The 21,898-nt window shown below is 51.8% G+C and overlaps 6 protein-coding genes across 6 annotated transcripts; 4 read left to right on the top strand and 2 right to left on the bottom strand.

Annotated features, from left to right (window-relative positions):
* Window positions 1–3,516: 3,516 nt before the first annotated feature.
* Window positions 3,517–6,739, top strand: TRIREDRAFT_45688 (uncharacterized protein; the record flags this gene model as incomplete). Its single annotated transcript, XM_006962511.1, has 7 exons — window positions 3,517–3,779; window positions 3,839–3,878; window positions 3,928–4,559; window positions 4,610–4,755; window positions 4,813–5,266; window positions 5,329–5,757; window positions 5,824–6,739. Coding segments are annotated over exons 3-7 (2,085 nt in total), but the record flags the coding sequence as incomplete, so codon positions are not given.
* A 1,774-nt stretch (window positions 6,740–8,513) lies between these two features.
* On the bottom strand, window positions 8,514–9,798 carry TRIREDRAFT_75568 (uncharacterized protein). Its single transcript, XM_006962726.1, has 3 exons — window positions 9,685–9,798; window positions 8,979–9,532; window positions 8,514–8,920 (listed from the first exon to the last, which is right to left on the bottom strand). Exons 1-3 carry the CDS (start codon window positions 9,764–9,766, stop codon window positions 8,585–8,587), a joined length of 972 nt encoding a protein of 323 aa, XP_006962788.1. The 5' UTR covers window positions 9,767–9,798; the 3' UTR covers window positions 8,514–8,584.
* A 746-nt stretch (window positions 9,799–10,544) lies between these two features.
* Window positions 10,545–12,783, top strand: TRIREDRAFT_120504 (uncharacterized protein; the record flags this gene model as incomplete). The annotated part of the gene is made up of 5 exons (XM_006962956.1): window positions 10,545–10,759; window positions 10,929–11,357; window positions 11,430–11,556; window positions 11,620–11,698; window positions 11,776–12,783. 5 exons carry the CDS (start codon window positions 10,545–10,547, stop codon window positions 12,672–12,674), a joined length of 1,749 nt encoding a protein of 582 aa, XP_006963018.1. The 3' UTR covers window positions 12,675–12,783.
* An 893-nt stretch (window positions 12,784–13,676) lies between these two features.
* Window positions 13,677–15,138, top strand: TRIREDRAFT_120503 (uncharacterized protein). The gene is made up of 2 exons (XM_006962955.1): window positions 13,677–13,751; window positions 13,862–15,138. The coding sequence occupies exons 1-2, from the start codon at window positions 13,748–13,750 to the stop codon at window positions 14,878–14,880; spliced, it is 1,023 nt and encodes a 340-aa protein (XP_006963017.1). The 5' UTR covers window positions 13,677–13,747; the 3' UTR covers window positions 14,881–15,138.
* Window positions 15,139–17,260: 2,122 nt separating this feature from the next.
* Window positions 17,261–18,350, top strand: TRIREDRAFT_104557 (uncharacterized protein; the record flags this gene model as incomplete). Its single annotated transcript, XM_006962954.1, has 2 exons — window positions 17,261–17,338; window positions 17,421–18,350. 2 exons carry the CDS (start codon window positions 17,261–17,263, stop codon window positions 18,348–18,350), a joined length of 1,008 nt encoding a protein of 335 aa, XP_006963016.1.
* Window positions 18,351–18,722: 372 nt separating this feature from the next.
* On the bottom strand, window positions 18,723–20,937 carry TRIREDRAFT_104556 (uncharacterized protein; the record flags this gene model as incomplete). Its single annotated transcript, XM_006962725.1, has 3 exons — window positions 18,723–18,915; window positions 19,105–20,734; window positions 20,778–20,937. 3 exons carry the CDS (start codon window positions 20,935–20,937, stop codon window positions 18,723–18,725), a joined length of 1,983 nt encoding a protein of 660 aa, XP_006962787.1.
* Between the last annotated feature and the right edge of the window lie 961 nt (window positions 20,938–21,898).

Here is a 21,898-nt window from a genome sequence, read left to right as displayed (position 1 = left end):
CGCAGCACTAATAAAAGGCAGCGGTGCTCCTGGAGAGATCAGCCGTCTGCCAGCAGGACTGGATCCTGTCTCGACTCTTTTCCCCTTTGTTATTACTATTCTCTTTCTCTGTCTTCTTTGTTCTTTCGTCGGCCGATTCGCTTCTTCTGCCTCGAGGCTTCCGTTCGTCGCCTTGGCTTCCCCTGCTTCGGCTAATAAGGCGAGGATTGGCTAGCCCGGACAGAGGCGATGATCGTGGTCGACGTGGATCGACTGTTGATGGACAGCCGTACCCTTGGGTGATCGGCCCTCGAGCCCAATACGAACGAGATGCAGGAAACAGAGAGAGATAAGGAGGAAGATTGCTGGACCGGGGCGGAGGTCAGCCGAAGCCAGTGGGCACGGGTCACAGCAAAGGAAAGAGACTGGCCGAAATTTGTACGCAGCAGAGGAGATGAGATTTAATGGATGCGCGGCAGATTCTCTCGTACCACCAAGGGCGGTGATGTCAAGCTGGGCAGTAAGTTGGAACGACAACACATTGAAACAGCGCTGCAGCGGCCTGCTACGAGTGCTGGGATCAGATGGTACCTGCCCACTAGGTATTGCTGCCTTTGATTGCCCGGTGCTCATGGAGGCCGGGGGTACATTATGCAGAGGTCCCTCCGAGATGGGAACCCCCTTCAAAAAGCTTTCCGCATGGCCACGTCGCTACACGTCCGCCGCGCTTCTTCTCCCGTCATATCTCGTCTCTCCTTACCTAGGTATCCATCACCTCCGTCAGCGATAGTACGTGTACTGTACAAGCATCCAAGACATTTTTCGAGTCTCCCGGCACGGCTGCTCTTCGATCCCCACAACTTTGCCTCTGGAATGTTCTTGGATGTCTGGCATCCACAGCTGACGGCAGCTCTCGACTCGCCTAGAGATGGAGCAGAAAACCGGCGTCCGCTCAGATCAAATCGAGGCCGTGCCGTTTGCTCGGGCCCTTCGGAACCATTGCCTGCTGGCCTGATTCTCCACTCCTCTTGAATTTCTTTTTTCCTCGTCCTCCAGATCGTATTGTGATGCTGAACCTGCCTGCCAGTCCATTGAATCAAGATCATGCCTGAGCTCGACATGACCGCCAACCTGGAATTGGCACTGCTCCCCCGTGAGGCTCGGGTTGTTCATGAGACGGAGAAACTAACCCGTCTCTGCGCATGTCCTCATTTCATGCGCAGGAGATTCGGCTAGGCGCCAGAGAGCTGCTACTAGCCCCATGCTCTATTGACAGCGTCACAAATGAACGAGGCCAGCCAAGCGCCAGGACGGAGCCTTGGGAGCGTCGTTCTCCTTGCATGATGCCAGGGCCCCCGCCGGATGGGCTAGCAATCTCCGGGTTTGCCCCCCAGCGCGCGCTCGTGCAGGCTTGGTGCTCCGTCCTCTGCTCTGTCGACGGCCTCTTCTGCACGGAATGGCGGCTGACGCGCTCCTCAGCGGCAATTCTCTTCAAGGTCCATCCCAGCAAGGCACCGCTTTGGCCCCCCTGCAGCTCTGGCTGCTGCACGCCGCCCTTCGTAAATTAAAAGTAGGGGAACGGTGGGGAACCAGCCCAGGCGCCAATTAGCCCTCGTGCCTTGAGCAACGAACGACTCGCCTTAGACCTCATTGAGCTGAGCTGGGCCGGGCCCTTTTTTTTACTCTTGAATCTTGTGATGCGTGTCACGCAGATGGTGTGGTTGCAGATGTACCATCAACTGCAGCAAGGCGCCGAAGGATCACGGTAGACTGTGTCCATACGTATCAGTGGATGGATTGCTTGGGACCGGGGATGGGATGCCTTACCTAACGCAATCTGTAGGCTGAGGTGGTTTCGAACGAAACCTCTGGCAAGACCGGAGGGAGTTTGTCTTGGCGTTGTTGTGATATCAGCGCCTCAGCCCTGGCAAAGGGTAGCCCACCAGATCGATATGCTCCCCACGAGGCTTTCGACGGGCGACTTGGCGTGCCGTATCATGTGAACTTCAGGTGGCTCTGTTGGATGACTAGTTTTCAGCACCTCGGCAAAGCCACGTCGTTATCTCTGCCGCTTTCAAGCAAACTTGAACTTTGCTGTTGATGCTCGCTACATCAGACAATCAGACTTGGAGAAGAGGCTCTGCCTCTATACTTGAATCCAGAGCTTTATCGCAAACATCCAGCTTTCGAGCATCAAAATTCCTTCAGGTTCTCTTTTGTCGCTTCAGTGCAAGCATTGCCTTACTCACATAGACTTAAAGTGCCCCCTTGTTCTTGCCTCCAGGCAGCTTGTATCAAACACCCTGGTCGCACACAGCCTTGACCAGCAGCAGCAAGTACCATCTACCTAGGTACCTCTTGCGCATGCAACTGTGCTGTACAACTGAAGTGCTGCCGTCAATTCGAGGGATCTTGACCCCATCCTTCCTTCTCTTCTCTTAAAGTGGAGATGCATCTGAGGAAAAAGTACTTTGCGCTTCGTGCCGCTAGACGAATCCCTGCAAGGCAGCTGCATCCCGGTCATGTGTTGCCCATCGAGTGCACGATTGGTGTCAGCCTCGCTCGAGCCTGAGGCTGAAAGTTATTACTAGTATTCCACTTACTCTTGATCGAAGCGGTGAGAAGAGATGGACAAAAGGCAGAGAAGAGGCAGAGAAGCGACACGGCAAGTCGAGGTGACCATCGTCCTAAGTTGTGACTGATCGGAGAGCCCAAGCTGACCTGTAACATCAAGATTCCGTGTACCTGCTTGGTGCCTGTGGGTATCATCAAGCGCGCCATCTAGCCAAACTCTCGTCTCCATGTTCCTGGATCTATTAGCAGATTCGACTGTCTGAGTCAGGCCAGAGCCTCGGCTTTGCTGGCATATTGTTTGCAGATAAAATACTCGGAAGCCATGGCGCACGACGCCAGAGGGCGCCGCGAACGCCCGCGCCGCTCCACTGGGGGCTCCGAAGCTTACCAGGTGCGTACGCCCTCTTGAACGGCTGTATGGCTTGAGTGAGATGAACGGCAACAGCTCACCAGACGAAAAACGAAAACTTGTAGCTGCCGCAACGACGACGGGCTGCGGACAGTGAGGCACCGCGTGGACGCCGTGATGGCCTGGATTTCGAAGACTCGTGGGGGCCAGAGCCGCACGCCGAGGGGGACTACCTCAGTCGTCGTGACTATGCTGAAGAAGTAGAGGCTGCCACACGACCAGTTGTGGTTCGCGCCCGAGGAGATGCAAGGCCCTTTCCCACGGCCCATTATCGACGACAGCGAAGCTCACGCAGAGAACATTCAGGGGTTGAACTCAACCGGGAGAGGATCGAGAGAGTCGTCATTACTGAATCCCCTACTGGTCTTAGTCATGCGAACTCTTCAGATGGCGAGGACGATGAGCGCATTGACAAAAGCAGAGTATATGATGACGAATGGCGTGGTGAACCGGATGATCAGGCCCCGGATGCTGCCCACGATGGGATGTACTATGGCAAACCCAATGTCGAGAGGCATGACTATGTCAGGCGTCGGCCTGTGAGCCCCATCATCGAGGATATCGACACGTTTGATGAATTCCAGTTTACATTTCCTACAAAAGATCCGTCGAAAGACACGGACTCCGAATTGGAGGCTCCAACGACTGAGAGCGAATCTACGCAACAAGTCCAGAGTCCGCTGTCAAGTGTCATTACTGCACCGGGAATTTTTGCTTCCAGCTATTCTGGAACTGCAGAGCTCGGGGCCCAACATGAAGCTGATCTGACAGTCCTTCATGATCTTCGAGGCCAAACGCATCCTTTGTTTCGATGGCTGTAAGTTGCTTTCAAGACCTAGACCATCACTTTTGCGCTTGGCTTCTGACCTTGTACAGTCATATTCGTCAAGAGACCATGAACTTTGATGCATTCTGGGTAAAAGAGCCTGCAGGCCCCGAGCAAATTCCCGCTGACGTTCCTCCAGGTCCAAGTATCTCGCCATATTCAGTTTCGAGATGCCGAAAGAAATGCTGTTGCCAGTCTCCAAGCCGAGGTCAAGCGGCAATGCGCCAAGACTCGATACTCACCCCGGGGCGCGAAAGTAGGCTACATGGAGCCTCGATGCATACAAACCCCCATTCATTCATCCGACAAGAAAGCAACAGACGAATCTCACGTAGCCAATTGGATCTGCATCCCGTACTTTCGCCTCCAACAATATGCCGAATCCCCCTTGGCCTCGAATACGGCGCTATTCCCGGCTCAGACCTTGCTTCAGTCTCAGTATTCTCGCAGTAGCCAGCAGAGAGACATGGATCAAGCGGTTTGTCAACTTGGGCAAGTCCCGCGAGGTTACTGTTTTCATATCTCACAATTGTGGTGCCTGATCGTTGGTAACAGTAGGTATCCCTCGAAAACCACCCCTCCTCTTCCCTTTGCTGACACAACGCCGACGTCCTTGTCACTTGCGGTACAATGTCGCAATCGGACTTACAAGGAACAACGGTGAAAGTGAATCCGGTGCCATGTCAAACGGGCGGGATGAACAGAATCCTCGTCTCATATGGGGGAGCGCTGATGTGGTCTTTGGCGACCAATGAATGCCAGACGTGGTTTGTAAGTCATCTCAGGTACCTGGCAACAGCTGAAGTGGCTAACCTGGCCAGGCATTTATTGCTCACTTCCATGCCTTTTGGCCACGAAACATTGAGTTCTGGCGTAAAGATCGTCTAATTACCGCCGACAATTGGGACAAGATTCTCAAAATGGCTGAAGGGTCAAAGAGCGACGTGAAGTTGAAGTTGAAGCTGGCGTATGGCGCCCTGAGAAACGGCTGATTGCTTTGAGAAATGGCTAATGAGATTATCAGTGATACACCGGACATGCTTCGACCGTCGGTGAAATCAAATGTTGTGGGTTTCAAAGCATCTGAAAAGTGTCATAAAGGGTCTGCGGTTGCATCGGAATTTCTGCACGTCTTCACTCTCTTATCGAAAAGTGCAGAGGCGTCCGATGACGATATACTCCAGGACCTTCAGGAACAACTGTCGGCGGCCGAAAGGTTCCTGACAGAGAAGACGTCATATTCGGCACAAAGAGGTTACAAACGATGTGAACTCAAGACAAGAGATGGTCTGCGCGAGCATCTCGAAAAACTTGCAGCTCGCGTCGACGAGAAGAAAAGCGACACAGCCCGCCGCTCGTATGATGATTGCCTCGCCATCTTCAACATGGCCGACATGCTGTTTCAAACGTTCTTCCCTCTGACGTTCCAAGGCAGTACGACGGGAAAATACTGGGGGGCGCTGAGCAAGCTGATGAAGGTGAGGCTTTCCATAGTGGCTCTCTTTCGTTGTCCGAAAGGAGCAACATCTGACTTAACCAGATACCCGAGCTCGATGGCGACAACGCGGTATATGACAGCACGTCTTCCATTTCGGAAATGAAAAACGCTCTCTGGCAGTTGACTCAAGACATACCGTCGTTCCAAGACATTATGTCCTTTTCAGGGAAAGAAGATCGAGCTACCATGACATTGCCTCAAGAGCTTGTGACTGCGTGGCTACATATCGTTTTTGGCCTCATCTACAGCACATATGCGCCCGATTGGTACAGCCATATCATGAAGGCCAGACAGCTGATGAGGGACGGGATGCAAAAGATGATCCAGAGCATTTCCAACGAGAATCTGCTGGACAAGGCTGTCATGCTGCCAACCGAAATTATGTCGCTCATCACCTTGAATCTCCTACATGACGACGTGGGAAAGTACGATGACATTTGCGACACGTATTCGCTCTACCTCAATCTACTCGTATGTGTCTCTTGCTTATCTGACTGTTGCTATCTTTGAGCATGACGACGGGCTGACCAGTAGCAGGACACAGATATCACCACGAAGCCATCCAATCGGACGTATCAACATCGAATTGACCTTGTCAAACAGGAGATGACCGCCATCAGACGCACGCTAGCGAAGCAACGGAGCATAATCGCGATGCTAAGGAATAAAACGAGCTACGTAGAGGGCAATTTCGTGGTGAGGTATGGTGAGGAAATGCCATCTCGCATGAGGGCAGAATACGATCACGACGCGAGAATCGCTCCTGGATATCGATATCGAGCTGCTGATGACAGGACACTCGAAGTCGGCGACTACGACCGACGCGGAGTCGGTGTCCAGTTCCTGAACGACCTGGAGGCAGCTTCGAAGCTCTCGCCGACAGACGTGGGTGGGTTTCGGAGCCTCTTCCTGGCCGACTGCGCGAAGCTCGTCGAACAAAGAGAATACGAATTCCGGCGAAATACAGAGTATGCGGAGGATCTCGAGCGGGAGATATCATACAAGATGGAATGGACCAAGGATAAGCAGGAGAACGCCATCTACGCCTTCACCCTGGTGACGATCATCTTCCTGCCGCTGAGCGCCATCTCGAGCATCTTTGGCATGAACACTAACGACATCCGCAACATGAATTTTGACCAATGGCTCTACTGGGCGGTGGCTCTACCTGTCACCATCATCATCATTATTGCAGGCCTGTGGTGGATGGACGAGCTGGGCAACGCAACGGAGTGGCTCATTGGGAGGCGCAGTCGTTCGCCCGAGTATGGGAGCTCGCTGCCTTCCGGAGCTGGCACGTCTAGGCCCATCGCGCCAGTCGCAGACTATGATTCGACGGGACGGCCCAGCGAGGAGATGCCTGGTGCCTATCGCCGAGCTCACTATCTGCGGCCGACTATGCGGAGCTATAGCGGCAATGCTGAGGTTGTCTTGCCTGCTGTGCCGCGGCCGCGAAGGCGGAGGATTTCTTACTACAAATACTAAGCTGGCCTGGATCGTTGACTTGGCATCTTGAAGGAAACCACCAGACTGGCTGACGCACTCTATATAATGCTTTCTATTAGGCGATGCTACTTAATGTGTCTGCATATATAGATATATATTTTTTATATATTATACTATTGCTACTTAAATTAGATACTGCTATTATACCAAGTAGCTAAATTATCTATACTAGTAATATATAAACTAAGTAAGAATACTAAATAGCTACTTAATTTATAAAATTTATAACTATATTATTACCTTACTTATCTTCTTAAATAGCTTAGCATAAAAAGACTTCTGTCCTTATGTCCACCCTCTCCTTGCTCTTTAACTTCCTAAGTCCGGCAGACTAATAGGAGTAGACACCAGTCTAGGAGCCATCTTATTAGCTGCATTTATATCCTCTAGGACCACGATTAGACGTAAGGTAGAGATATCCCAGGTCGTGGGGTTTGCTTATAACAAGTCGTCTTCTGTGATCGGCGGCATCCCATGTAGTGTCTAGAACGCATTAATCCTTGTTTATCCTTATGTCAGTAATGCCTGTTGTCTGCATGTAGCATGCTGCCTTGTTATAGTGGACTTGGGACTGTCACGGGTCATGTGTTACCACACCTGGCATAGGCCATATAGGTCCTGGCACCCACGCCCATGCTTTAGCAGCTTGCTTAGTTTTTGCATCTCACTTTTATTTATTGCATTCGCACTTTGTTGTTTATCATAACACCTGAATCCAGTGCCTTGATTGTTCGTTTCGATCACTACGTTCCCTGATAGGGCCTGATGCATAAAGCTTCTGTACTTTGCGGGTGGAACCATATCTTCGAGATGTACGATTGTTTGGCGCTGAATAGGGGTGGGCGCAGGACCACTGGGAACACTCTGAGGGAATCCCTAACAACCTCTCGCGCCTGTTACAATAGGATTACCTACTAGGTAAGTAGGTATTAATATAGCAAGTATTAGCCGTGGTAGAGGTAGATAGGTTTACGAAGGCGCTAGATAGCTCTAAATTAAGGTGCTAGCAAACCGATCCTGTTATAAAGCATTTACTCTAATGCCTTCTATTCTAATTTTTAACCCCCCTAACAGAGTCCTTAATAATAAAGGTCTCTCTCGCGCAGGAATCTTAATATAATAGCATTGCCTAACCTGTCGGCTTACACTTACCTTACCTCGCTAGACCTCGCTAGCGTTATATAAGGAGGAGCCGCCTTTAACCTTCTAGTTCATAACTATTAAAGAGCACTGCCTAGTGGTTAGGCAGGTTTCTGGAGATTAACTACCTAGTTCCTTAAGGTAGTAGATACTATAGGTATTTTCTGCTACTATCTATATATACTTTTAGTAAATACCTGCTACTATCTATATATACTTCTAGTTACCTTACATCCTCTTAATAAGCCAATTAGCATATGTAAATAGAGAACAGATAAAGGAGTGTTATTGCAAGGTAGTGGCCTCCTTTAGTAATAGATATATAATAGCTCCTAGCAGAAAGGGCGTAAGAAAACTGGCGGAGGGCATAGAAGAGGTAAGAATTTGACATAATTAATGTATCTGTTCGGGCTGTTCCTAGCTGCTATGGGCGTTTGTAGGTATATATATAGTCGAGATGGAGCATCAAGCCAGCCAAGGCGAACGGCGCCATCAAATGTCGACCCAACGCATATAAAAGACAATCTTGTTTCTTCGCGTCCTAAACTCCAGAATGCTAGCCCATGGAAATTCGTGCTCTCTAACCCCCTACCCATCAAAGATTTTCTTCCAAGACTCCCAAGAACAAAACAAGTATAGTAGCTAGCTACCTTTACTCATCCTCCTCCATCTTCTGAAGCTTGCCCATGTCCCTCTTCGTACCAGCCTCTCCGATGAGCTTGATGCGGTCGATGCGCACGGCATCCGCTTCGCCGTCGCCCCGCTGGACAAAGATGGTGAGGGTGGTTGTCTTTTGGAACTTGACGAATCGCAGACCGATGCTTGCCGTGCCCTCCGAGTTCCAGTCCTCAGGGCCCAGTGTGATTTCTTGCGTCGGCTCAGCGTCCTCTGCCTCTCCAAAGTCCATGTTGGATGTGCGATTGATGAAGAGGCGGATGACTCCAGGTCGTGAAACATCGGTATTACCTTCAGGGGGGAAGGACGTGATCTTGTCTTCACAGTTAGCATAATGTCGCAGCTACCAGTTGTCTTTCAAGATAACAAACCTGTAGTGTATGGAGCTTGATGGTTGACTGAAACGGGATGAAGAGGAGAAGCTGGTCGTCGGCTCCGCTCTGCACCCAGTCTTTGGCAGTAGATGTAGCACCCTGGGTCAGAGCACTTGGCTTGGAGCTCTCAAACAGCACCCTGACCGGGCCCGCGTCGTCATCCGCGTTCAGCAGCTCGCAGCCCCGAATCTCAATCTCGCTTGTGACATCGCTGTAGCCTCTGGGAATCTCGGCGCCCTTCCAAGCAGGGCCGCTCCCGCTCCCGCTGCCGCTCCCTGAGCCTTCCGCCAGCGACTCGAGCTCAGAAGCCAGCTTCTCGATGACAGCCTTGAGCTCGGTGGGGTTTGCGCCCTGCACCTTTTGGATGACCTTGCCGTTTCGGAAGAGGAGGAACGTGGGGAGAGCTGAGACGCTGTATTCTTTTGCCAGGTCCTGGTTCTTGTCGCTGTCGATCTTGACGAATGTGAGGAGGCCGGGACGCGAGATTTGCTCGGCGAGGCTGGCGTAGAGCGGCGCGATTTGCTTGCAAGGCCCGCACCAGTCGGCGTAGACTATCAAGGACAGACTGTGTTAGTGGCAATATAAGATGATGCGTGGCAGGAAGCGAGATGCATCTTTGCAGATATGATATAGGGTAATAGTGAGATGCGATCTCTGGGATTCATGGCGGGGTTGCGATGCTTGTCATGGCGGGGAGACTCACAGTCGGCGACGACGATGCGGGAGCTGCTGAGCAGATCGTCAAACTGCTGCTTGGAGGTGACTTGTACTAGCGAGTCGGTCATCTTTGTTTGTGTCTTGTGTGATGAGGAGCTGGATCTTGAACAGGGCAAGATTCGGGTTGGTTGACGTGGTTGAGGTTGGCGAGGATTGTGCAACAGGGCGGAAGCCTGCCATCATGGCGGGTTGAATTGCTAAGCCGAGCTTCGGGCCAGGGACGAAGGGGGGGCTAAGCCTATTTGGGGTAGGTGGTGCTTGGCCTGCGATTCCATCGTTGTCCGTTAGATATAAGTTGAGTGATGTTGGACATATATTGTAGCTTTATATGAGTAATGTGTTCTTATTATTAGGCATTTCTTCTATCTTTTGTCTCTTGCTAGAGATTGTGGCTGATGAATAATCTGATAAGTAGGTAGGTAGGTCAAGAGAGAAAGAGCTGCAGGCGGCAAATCGCCAGTTGCCGTTCTATGCACACACCTCTGTCAATACTACCATCGCCGTACCATTCAAGCCGTCCAATACCCGCTTCACCTTGACACCTTCATACATGGGCTCCTCCCGCCAGGCACCGCGGATCAATAGAGGGCGCTTCTCTCAGGCTATATACGGCAGCATCACGTCTGCTCTCCAGATGCTAATTCCCCGACTGAATTGCCCCGAAAGCCTCAGACTTGGCAATTTGGGTAATGAACCGCCAATAGCCTAATAGCCCGAAAACAGGCGAGCATTCGAAGTCGAAGCACATACATACATACATACAATAACACTCCCGCTTCAGTCCGGTCTCACGCTGCAAGATGGTGAATTGCCCGCTCGACGTGACTGACTCTGATCCAGTCCAACATGGCGTCTGCTGCAGAGATCCGTGACAGCGTCTCGACCATTGCCCTCCCCGTCCTGGGCCAGAAGAGCCAGCAGCAGTTCATCATCGAGTCGGCCTTCTCCTGGCTGCCGATGCTGTCTGTCGGCCGCCACCTGTTGACACTGCCGGTGTTTTGCACAGTCGTACTGCTGCAGCTGGCAGTGCTGGCCATTGTCAAAAATGGCCTTGTTCGAAGGTAAGCAGATGCCTAGCAAAAACAAACACACAACAGCATAGTGGAAGGGAAGAGATTCACCCGCCACCCTTCGCTGTTCCCGAAGCCGCAGCACCCTATCTGTGCCTCTATCGCAATGCTCAAGCTCTATCCAGCTGCCATAAAGCTCCTGTTTTTGACAATCGAATAGCTCGTGCCCGGAAATGGCCAAGACGAAGCCAACGTCGCTCGATGGCCGAAGCCAGAAGCTGTCAAAGCCGGCGTGGAAGCCCAAGGAAGAGGCAGGGCCAAGCCTGAGGCCGGCATCTCCCCCCAAGCAGAATCCATGGCATCAGCGCTCGACAGCTCCGACAGTGCCAAATGTGAAACAGCCTCCCAAATCGCTTCAGAAGCCGCTGGCGGAGGAGGAGTTCCCAGAGCTCAAGACAGGCGACAGTGCGGCCGACGACCCTTTGCCCAGCAAAGAGGCGCAAAGAGAGCCATCTCCATCATGCAACGTCTCCAAATCCAGTTGCTCGACAAATGAAACACATTCCGACGAGTCGAGATCTGCCGTGTCTCGACTCAGCACGCCGACGAGGTTGATTTTGGAAGAAGCCGCAGATCAGGCTGCCAAGATGTGAGCATCCACCGTCGCCGCCGTCTGACACGAGCTCATCATGACAAATTTGAACTGATTGAGTATCTCCAGCCTCTGGAGACATCCTTTTGGCTCCAATGTCTACTTATACGTGGAAAGCAGTGTGTTCCAGCTGCATCGCGACATACTAATGCGACACTCAGGCTGGTTTCGCGACAAGCTTCCTCCGCCAAACCAGGTGAGAAGGGCAGATACACTACCAGGCACTCCCAGACACGGAATGCTGAATGAAACGTTACAGGATGGATCGCCAGTCGAGATACACCTGCCTCACGCTGTTGGAGCGGTGCAGCCTTGCCTTTTCTTCATGTATACCAAGAGTATGTGCCACTCTTCGACTCTCTATCCTATACTCAGAAAGAAGGATGATGGCAGCTAACCTGGCGATGGCTATTAGATCTCGATATTTGCGAGAGAATCATCTGCCAGCCGCTCAACTTTATACACATCCCACGGTGCGTGCTTGCTTACTGCGCAGCCGTCAACTTCCAGATCCCGACAATGGCATCGCGCATTCTCGGCATCCTAGAGGAGACGGCCAAAGACCTTGCCGCGTACCTCAACTCCTACTTTATCTACAGAGAGATGGATTTCAAGACCAGCAAGTCCATGGCGAACTACTTTGTCAACTCCCTCGATATCCTATACTCCGAACCGTTGTTTGAGCTCATGAAGCCGATTCGGCAGGCGCTTGCCGGTATTTTGGATGCATTGCTGCCATCCTTGCTCCGGCAACCATACTTTCCAGAGATGCTGTGCATGCCGGGCTGGAAGCGGTGGTCGGCGGCCATTGCGGCGGACCAGGTCGAGTACCGAGCTGCGCTTGGCCATGGCCCGTCGGCAACGGAGTCTGTTCTGCCAACCGAGGCTGAGCTGAAGGCGCTCTTTGATCGTGTGCTGGGGAAGTCCTGCGAGAGAAACGACAACAACAACAACAACAATGGCGCAGAGAAGGGCCCTAGTAAAGGCGCAAGAAATAGTCCGAAGAAGGAGACCCGGAAAGAGGTTTCTGATGAAAGCGGAGAACAAGACAATGCTTCAACAACATCTCGATCCCCGAGAAAGAAGAAGAAGAAGAAGGCCGACAGCAAGGACTTGGGTAAAGCCAGGGTTCCGAGAGCATCGAGCACTGTGGGAAGCACAGGCAGCGAGGCAGGCACCTGGAGCTCATTGGGGGCAGATGACGCTCGATCAGAGCTGGGGAGGCCTTCGCCCACCATGAGCGGCTCTATCATACACGGGAGAGCCACTGCCGGCAGGGGCCGAAGAACGAGTCCTACAAAGTCAACGAGGTGAAGACCAACCAAATATATCGGGTCAAATGGAGGAGGAGTGAAGGAGTTTATAAATCGTCTTGCGAATGCAATATGGGCTTGGAAAGCACATGGACGAGCGCTACCAGCTGTAGCTAACGATGTATGATGAAGCAACGACCTGATGTAATATGAAATTGAATTTGAATCTCTTAATGTTAATGTGGAGTTAACGCTACCATGATAGTGAGCCATAAAGAGATTTTTTACTGCAGATTTGCCTTGCAGCAGCCCAAGTCTTTGCATAGAGTTGGACTCAAGTGTTTCTCAAATGTTTGGGTCGGTCGAAGCATACAGCATTACTACAATCAAGGCATAGCAATACGACCGCAGATTGTGTGTGGTTCTCGCTTCTGACAGAGGACATGCCCTAGGTGTATAACAGCTTGAGGTAAACTACAGCTTTCATTATCGAACAGCTATTCGGTACCTGTAGGCAAATGGGAGCTCAACATCCGCCCTCTTTCGCGATCGATCCTTGCTTTGTCCCATGACGTCATGGTGGCTTGGTTTCGTCTCCCAAGTTTCTAGAGCGCCTTGGAAACAGCCCGCGAGGAAGGAGGGTGGGAGCAGCATTCTTGCCCAGGGGTATCAAAGCAGCAGACCTACATAATCCAGATATTCCCTCACTGCGCCCATATATACCTAACTTTCTGACCTTTCTTATTCATGCTGTGCTACTCATCCTCTTAACCCGGCGATATTTGGCTGTGTGCCTCGTGTTGCTTGTGACCCATACAAGCTGCTGCTGCTGAGTACCTGCAGTTGGTCGCTCACGAGACGAGCATCACGGGCGCTTTGCATACCTACAGTACAAGTAATACAGGTAGCGTGCCTTGTCTGGCCCTCGGCCCCTCTTCAGCTGCTCTCGGAGGGATCACAATACCGTGCATTAGCACAGCACATCTTTTCCGACTGGACTGGACTCGTCATTCTCGTCTCGTCCATCATCATCATCATCAATACCATCCTTTTTTCCTCTTCCTACACCAGCGGTCAACGTCTTAATCCATTACCTCTTCCATCTAAACCGTCAACCGCCAAACCACATTCACCATGGGTAAGACTTTCGTCTCCCTCAGCCAGCCCAGAGGTTTCCTCAACCGCATCATCACGTCACCGTCTCTCTCTCTCCAAACAACAATCATCGCCAACTAACTCCCTTCCCAGGCCGCACAGCTGTCAAGAAGCGCCTCTACCTGAGCCGCCCCGACCCAGACATCATCACCACCCGCACCCAAGTCACCCGATACATCCCCGACTCGCGCTCCCGCTCCAGCTCGCGCTCCCGATCCCGGTCTCGCTCCCGCTCCCACTCGCGGCCCCCCGTCGAGGTCATCACCGTGCCGCGGCCTCCTCCCGCCGTCACCGTCCTGCCTCCTCCGCCGCCGCCAACCCTCCCGCCCGCGCCGATGCCGCCTCCGCCACCCGTCTACCACCATCAGCCTCACGAGCATCAGCATTATCCGCCGCCTCCTCCTCCTCCTCCGCCTGCGCCCATCTTCCCCCACGAACCACAGCATCATCACCATCCTCCGCCGCCAATCCACCACCACCAGCCTCAGCCTCACCCCCATCCGCCCCTCTACACCCAGCCCCCTCACCCTCCGCACATGCACCACCACCCCTTCCCCCGCCACTCCGAACCGGAAATCATTGAAGTCATTGCCGTCAGTGAAGACGAGAAGTCAAAGTCCAAATCCAAATCCAAACACAAGAAGAAGAAGTCCAAGTCCAAGTCCAAAAAGTCGGAGCGCCGCCACCGCTCCGTTAGCCCCTCCTCCTCCTCTTCCTCCGGGTCCTCCATCGCAAGCCACTCCCGCAGCCACTCCCGCGCGCGAAGCCACCACAGCCGCAGTCGGAGCCACCACCGCCGCCGCGAGATTGACGACGAAGAAGACGACGAGTATGAGCTCGACCGCTACCACCACGACTACGACCGCGACCGCGACCGTGATCGTGACGTGGAGGAGTCGCGCGACCGGGAGGTCTACGTCGAGAGGGAGCGCTACATTCCGTATCCCGTGCCCGTGCCCGTGGAGCCGCAGTACAAGACGTATCGCTACGTCGACGCCCCGCGCAGCCCCAGGCGAAGGCGTGAGTCGCCGTCGCCGCCGCGGTACATCGACGAGAGGGAGCGGGAGGACAGGGAATATATTCGCATCAAGGATCGCGAGTATCGCTTTTAACGGTGCTTTTGACTGTTTGCAATGACATGATTGTTTCCAAATGTGTTCTTGTCTCTTTGCTTTTGCCTGCGGAAATAACGAGAAGGTATCAGGGCGAATGCGTGGGACATGTCTGCGACGGATGTTTTCAGGTTTCTTCTCTTATGAGTCTCGGTGTAAGACTGAGAATGACGCTGTAACGACGCATGCTTTCATCTACCAATGGGGTCATATACTCGATGTCTATAACGATAATGATATGAGCAACTTGAATTATGTAGTTTTTCTGTTTCTTGCACCTCGCGTTCTAATCTGTGGCATTTCGGTGAACGCATATTATTGTGTATATCTCCTAGAGCTTGTTATACAAGAAGTTTCGTTCTACAACATCATAATCCTTACAATACCTACCTTATCTCACTACATGTATAAGACCCACTTACTTCTACCTCTGTATTAGATTCACTGATAATTCCATCATCCTCTTTTCTGCCCAACTCTCTGTCTTTCTGGCGGACCTCCATCTTCTAGCTGATTAAGCGCTTGTCCGCCTGATGATCCCGGAATGACCTTGAGTTTCTTTTGCGTCATCACCTTGACTGATTCGTTGGCCAAGACGCGATAGTTGTCCCGGAACGACAGCGCCTTCTTTGCCAGGGTGATGAATTCGTTCACCTTGTATCGCCAGTGTTTGAAGAGGTACGGTCTTTGTCAGCGGCATGTAGCATCGTGTCCATACACTTACCTTACCTACCTAAGTATCTAGGTAGGTAGGTACTTATAGCAGCAGCGGCATGCAAATATAAATAGGTACCTAGGTATCTTGATCGGCTAGAATGCCAAAGAGCCGTTACTAAAGCAAAGCCCAGCAAGGCTTAATTCCAGATGGACAGCTCCAGCTGTCTTATAACCTACCTCTAGCCCTGGCTAGGGCCATTGGAATCCCAATTGTCAACCTGGAAGGTGCCTAAAGGTACCTTAGTCCTCAGATTTGGAATACCCAGTGCGCTCCTCTGGCAACGAGCAACCTTAAGACTATAGTCTTAAATGTCTCTGAACTACTAGGATATATTTAAGCTTGCCAGGGCATAGACTCCTGGCCTCCGGCAATCTAAAAAAGAATGACTGATCGGATGGCCATTCGCTAAGAATATCTCATAGGATATGGCTGCATTATGCCTAGAGTCTGAGGAGTGGCTAAAGGATTGGAAAACTGTCAGGCGACGTGACGGTACCATAGGTATATGAACCACAGTCGACAAGACATCCATGACATCACAGCTGAGGTAGGTAGTGTACATAGCTTCATCATTATCAAGAGAGACTCCACCATGCAATAAGACAACGCTGTTCCTTATGACTTCAGAATCCCAGATGGTCCTGACAACAAAGCTGGCTAAGGAAGTATCAAGACGTTTTGATCCCATGTCAAACATTGACAAATAGACATCTTGATTAATGAAAAGGCAAAGCTGATGGCTGATCCGGGTCTTTACGCTATGAGATGATGACTATTTCGTGAACTGATACAGGCGTTGACACTGAAACATGCCGAGCGTGGCGTGGCTAAACCAACGTCTTAGAGAGAAATGAATTTATTGTATGTTGATTTCTTCACTTGATTGGATGAATTAGAAAGCAGACAAACAAGTTGAAGAAAGACTGAGACTTGATCGCGGCGCATACTCGGTTTCTTCAACGTAGCTACTGATAACCTGGTCATTTGTTCCGTTTCACTCTACAAGTTTCAAGCCTCTGTCTTTGTCTTGATTCCTAACCAGGGCTGCTTCTCCAGTGATCTCAGTCGCGGTCATTTGCATAGTCTAGCATTCCAGCTTTCTTAATCTAGAGGAATAGATGCGGGTGCTCTCCATGGTGCCTCTTACACGTAGATCTACGTAGCTTTGTCATTGACAACGGATCCTTGTTTGAGAAATCGTCTAGGGCAAGAGTATCAAGAGGTCAGTATATCAACCTGGAATTCTAGCAGGCTCTCGACAGACAATCTCTACGCTTAACATATACGTGGTGGCACGTACGGGCACTCTGTGCCTACTGATTTTACTATCCTCTGTTACTGTCTTCTTGGTCTAGTCCCCCAAGTATCGCAAAAGCAATCACCATTTGCTTCCTATCACAGCATTTCAAGAAACGTAACGCCAGCCATCTACTCTATGTAAATAACATTCTGTCACATGCAAATACGTCGCCTTATATCATTGATGGTTGCTCGTAAGCGGATATTCCGCACTGTGGGTGTTGAGAAACGCGGAGTAAGATTTGCTTATGCATAACTCACTCGCTCACTTCTCACTGCATATGACAAACCGTTTCCCCCAATATGCCCATCGTTACATGTCATTCAACGTCGGAAATTTTTTGCCTTTGAAACAAATCGAGTATGTCAAAATATATTCGACAATATTGGCCTGGGGCGCCTGCAAAGACTGAGAAAGACTTGCCCGACTTACACGGGCGGGTATGTTCATCATCCCCTCTCATACGTCTCTCCAAAGACGAGGCGCCTGCTCTCCATTGATTCTCACTTACACAACAAACAGGTCTTTATTGTAACAGGTGGCACTGGCGGGATTGGCCGAGCAGCAGCAACAGCCCTGTTTCACGCCAATGCCTCCCGCGTCTACATCCTCGGACGATCTGACTCTGCCGGCAAAGATGCCATCAACACCATCACCAACTCAGATCCCCCAGGCGACATGAAGCGTCGCACTGCCGACGGCGGCGACGAAGCTATCAAGTCCCTTTATCTAGATCTATCCGACCTGCAGACCATAAAACCCGTAGCAGAGGCGTTTCTCTCAGCAGAAACCCGTCTGGACGTCATCTGGCACAATGCGGGCGTCATGGCCCCTCCGGAAGGCAGCGTCAGCAAACAAGGTCACGAGCTGAGCTTTGCGACAAACGTCCTGGGACCGTTTCTCCTGCAACACTTTCTAACCCCAATTCTCCTCCAAACGGCAAAGAATAATGACACCGCGGTTGCTACGGGCTCTGTGCGCACTTGCTGGGCGGCTTCTGTCGAATTTCCTGATCCCCCTGGTGACGACGGCATTCTGTGGGATGACTGGGAGCTGAAGTCGCCTCAATTTTCGGGCCTGAATGGGCGTGTTCAGCGGTATGTCCAGAGTAAGTGGGCAAACGCCATACTCGCCTCCGAAATGGCCAAGAGGTACCCGCAGCTCGTGAGCGTGTCGTTCAATCCAGGCGCCATCAGGACAGATCTCACCCGCCATGCGCCAGGCATCCTGAAAAAGGTTCAGGGGTCCTTGTCGTATCCGGTTCGGTTCGGGGCGTTGACTGAGTTACAAGCGGGTTTTGGAAGTGAAGTGGCTGAGCGTAACGGGTGTTATCTCATTCCTTGGGGCAAGATTGGGGAGATGATACCGAAGGTGGCCGAGGGCATTGAGAAGAGAGGTTCAGGGGAGAGGTTGTGGAACTTGTGTGATGGTTTAGTCAAGGAGTTTTACTGAGTTTTGAATCGCAAAGAGTTTGAAAACTGCGAACATTTCACTCGCAAGACTTTCTGCCGTCCATTCAGTTAGGGGCATGCAGCTGATAGAGAAAAAGCAATTGATCAAAGAAACAGTCGACGAGTAGCTAAGTGGGTGATGTAGGAAATAGGAGACTAATAACTATGGGCTGGAATAGAGTGATGTTTTGCCTCGACCCATGAGGCGGCAGCATATGTAAGTTCCTACGGGCATTCAGCCCACAAAGGCAGCCTTCCTCTCACATTCCGTCCTTGATTATAAAGGCGCAACCCATTGCGAATAGCAATCGAGAAAGGAAAAAGAAATGAGAAACGTGTAAGATCCCCTTCCAGCCCTGTCTGTGCCATAGCCTCAGTCCTTCTTCGACTCCCTTTGCACCTCGCCATACTGGGCCGCCAGCTTTTTCCAGTCCACCAGCCACTTGTCTCCTTCAGCTCCCAGTTCACCCATGGCCTTCTTGACCATCTTCCACAGACACATTATCTGCTTGACCTTCCGATCTCTGATGTGTGCAGAGGTCTCTGCGGATACCATGCGTTGGAGTCTTTGGAGATTGTCCAGCAGCTCTGAAATATCAAGGATCGCTTCCTCACGCCGGCCTTCTGCAAGAGGTATACACGTGGTGTTCCAAATGTCGGTGGAATTCTCGGCTTGCTTCTCGACCGCAATTCCAAGGCATCTTGCCAAGGCCTTGGGCAGCTTGTGGGATCATTCCTCGCCACCAGGGACGGACCCTTCTAGGGCTTTGCTCATGATGTCGGCAATGAAGCCTGTGTCTCGCCGTACCCGTTCCATGAGTTGGTTCATGAATAACAGCAAGTCTTCCGTGGTCACGCCCTCCCTCGTCGAACCCTTCAACAGTTCAAGGCCCCTGTACCAGGCGAAGTGGCATCCCTGCGGGATGGCGGTCCAGAGCGCCAGTAACTCGTCAAAGGCTTCCGAGTCCACCTTGCCCGCTGGACTCTTCCATTGTCGCATGTCCGGGTCTTCTTCAGACTGGGCCACCTGTCCAATCGTAGCTCCAGCCGTTTCGTTAGGGTTGATGACATTCCGGGCCAGGGGTAGAGGGGGCAATCCCAAAGTCAAGGCCACTGGTGCCGGTCTCGTCAAGTCAGCCCTCGTCAGTGGCGGCATTCCTGAGGGCCTCAACCAGCCGTTTGCGTTGGTTGTAAAAGCGCATGGGCCTGTATCACGAATGTAGTTCAGTGTCTTTTCATGATGGATTCGTGACTGGTGTATGTAAAGTTTGTAGTCGTCGGGTGAAAGCAGGGCTTTTAGCTGCACCAGTTTCTCGCTTCCATCAATGGGCTCGGTAGGCACATCGGGAAGAGGCTTTACAGCAAATCCCCAGCAACCTTTCGCACCTGTAACTGTACCCCATGTCTGGGGCATGAATCTGCAAGCCTCAAGCCTATGGTGCGGCGCAAACGGGTACTTGTATATGGGCGGATGATAGAGGAGGTAGTCCAGGAACTGTGGCCACGAGACTGACGTGAACTTGTTGTCCCCGATCCGGCCATTTGCGTGATCGTATGTCCGAAGACCCATGAGATGGATATCTGGCACCCCACTGAGCGCGAGCGATATTTTCGAGGGCTTGAGCTCGTGGCCGCAATTACCAGCCTCGGGCATGCAGCATGGGGATATGCGGACCCTGTCGAGCATGTGCACTCCTGGAACGGCCGCCGACACCAGAGCCATCAGGGCTTGGATTTCCTCTTGGTCCAGATCGTCATCGCCAGTGTCGAAGCGCATCGCCTTGAGGTCTGTGGCACAAGCCTTCTCCACCCATGGGAAAGGATGAGGATGCTCGGCCAGCTGCATCTCGTGTGTCCACCTCAGCCAGTGGCCGTAATAGAGGATCATACAGGCCAGGGGGATGTCGGGGATGGGATCAGTGGACTGTCTTGAGGCGAATTTTGGTGAGTTTCGGATATCCATCCACAGGTGTGTGGCCAGAATCATCTGGTTTATAGGGAGTAAGTCGGAGGGAAACTTCGAGGCAAAGTCCTGGAGAGCTGAAATAAGCCGTGGGGGGTAAGTGAGCAGCCCACAAAGGGGGGCCGAATAGACGTATCCCGAGGGCTCAGTCCCTTCTGGCTTGCCAGTGGACGTTGTCTTGGCCTGTCCCGTACTCTGGGCCGCTTCACCCGTGTTCTTCTTCGAGGATGTACTGGAAACGCCCTCGTCCAGTCTGTGGGAAGACTTGACCCTCTTCCAGAAGCTCTGCGACGCAGTAGCCGCTGGCCTATTGTCTGATGTGGCCGTCGTGTTGCTGTCCGATGTCCACTTGTCTTCTGCGTCATCATCCACTTCTCTCTTGACCCTCTTCTTTCCCTTCGACTTGTCTTGATGCGTGGGTCCTGAAGATACCGTACTGCTCAAGTGACAGGCCCTGGCAAGGACTCTGTAAGTAGTGGCGTCTCCCCAGGGCAACGCTGGCGTTGAGCGAAGCCCAAGCCTGGCTCGGGACAGCTAGTATGGGCGATGTTGAGGTTAATGCTGCATTGACTGCCAACTTAGAGAGCAGAAGAGCCGGCTGAATCCTTTGGGGCATCATGACCATGATGTTATGAAGTCGATTGTAGGACTGCAGAAGATCAAGGACAGCAGCTGCCGCCTTGCCTGTGCTATATATATTCTCTGCCCTCTGACCGCCCTGCATATTCGACCGGATAAATGCACGACAATATGAGATGATGCCACGGAGAAAGGATTGCTATATTGTTCAGGCCTTGCCAATTTCTGCAGCTTGTTAGGCTACTCAATGTGGAAGTGAAAAACCGGTGCCCTGTTTTGCAGCAGCTGCTTGTATCAAGAAAGGTCTCACTCAAACGACCTTCTCTAGTCGTCCAAGGCGCTTGATTTTTCGTTATCAGAGGATCGGGTATCTGCAGAGGCCTGCAGGGATTGCATTCCAAACGCCCGCCTTAGCTGTCTGCGTACGCTTACGCCGTGGTCGTACTGCTGACGGAGCCTGGGACTCCGGTACGGCGGTAATGGTGATTACCCTCCATTGTGTGTTTTTGGGATTATATGTGTTGAGAAGAAAGGCCGTGTAAGGATCATACTACCTATATATCATATGTGTCGTTATACAGTATGAGCCCACCGATACCAGGGATGCCAGCAGACGTGAATAAGAGCAGGCCACTAATGCAGAAGAGGGATAGTGAATTGCAATGCACAGAAGCATCGAAGCATCATGACATGCGACGACTCTTCAGGAGAACATACATATGAAGACATGAAGAGTCCGTCGTCTGCCTGGTGTAACACAAGTGACTTTACGTCTAACTCTCTCGTCATCACGGAGATGCGATGCAGCAAGAGATGTCAGCTACTTACTCAACCTTATGGCCTTGAGGCAAGGAAAATGCCGGCATTAGGCATGAATTGTCGTCGTGATAAGGTTGGCTGAAGATGGAATCCTTCTAATTGGGGCAACGGATCGCCCCGAGACTTGTCTCGATTAGTCGAGGAGCAGCAACAGCCATTGGTCGACTTGCTTCGAGTGTCTGGACTCT

This window comes from Trichoderma reesei, assembly GCF_000167675.1.
Source record: "Trichoderma reesei QM6a unplaced genomic scaffold TRIREscaffold_3, whole genome shotgun sequence".
NCBI classification, from domain to species: domain Eukaryota; kingdom Fungi; phylum Ascomycota; class Sordariomycetes; order Hypocreales; family Hypocreaceae; genus Trichoderma; species Trichoderma reesei.
This window is presented reverse-complemented; position numbering and strand designations above follow the sequence as displayed.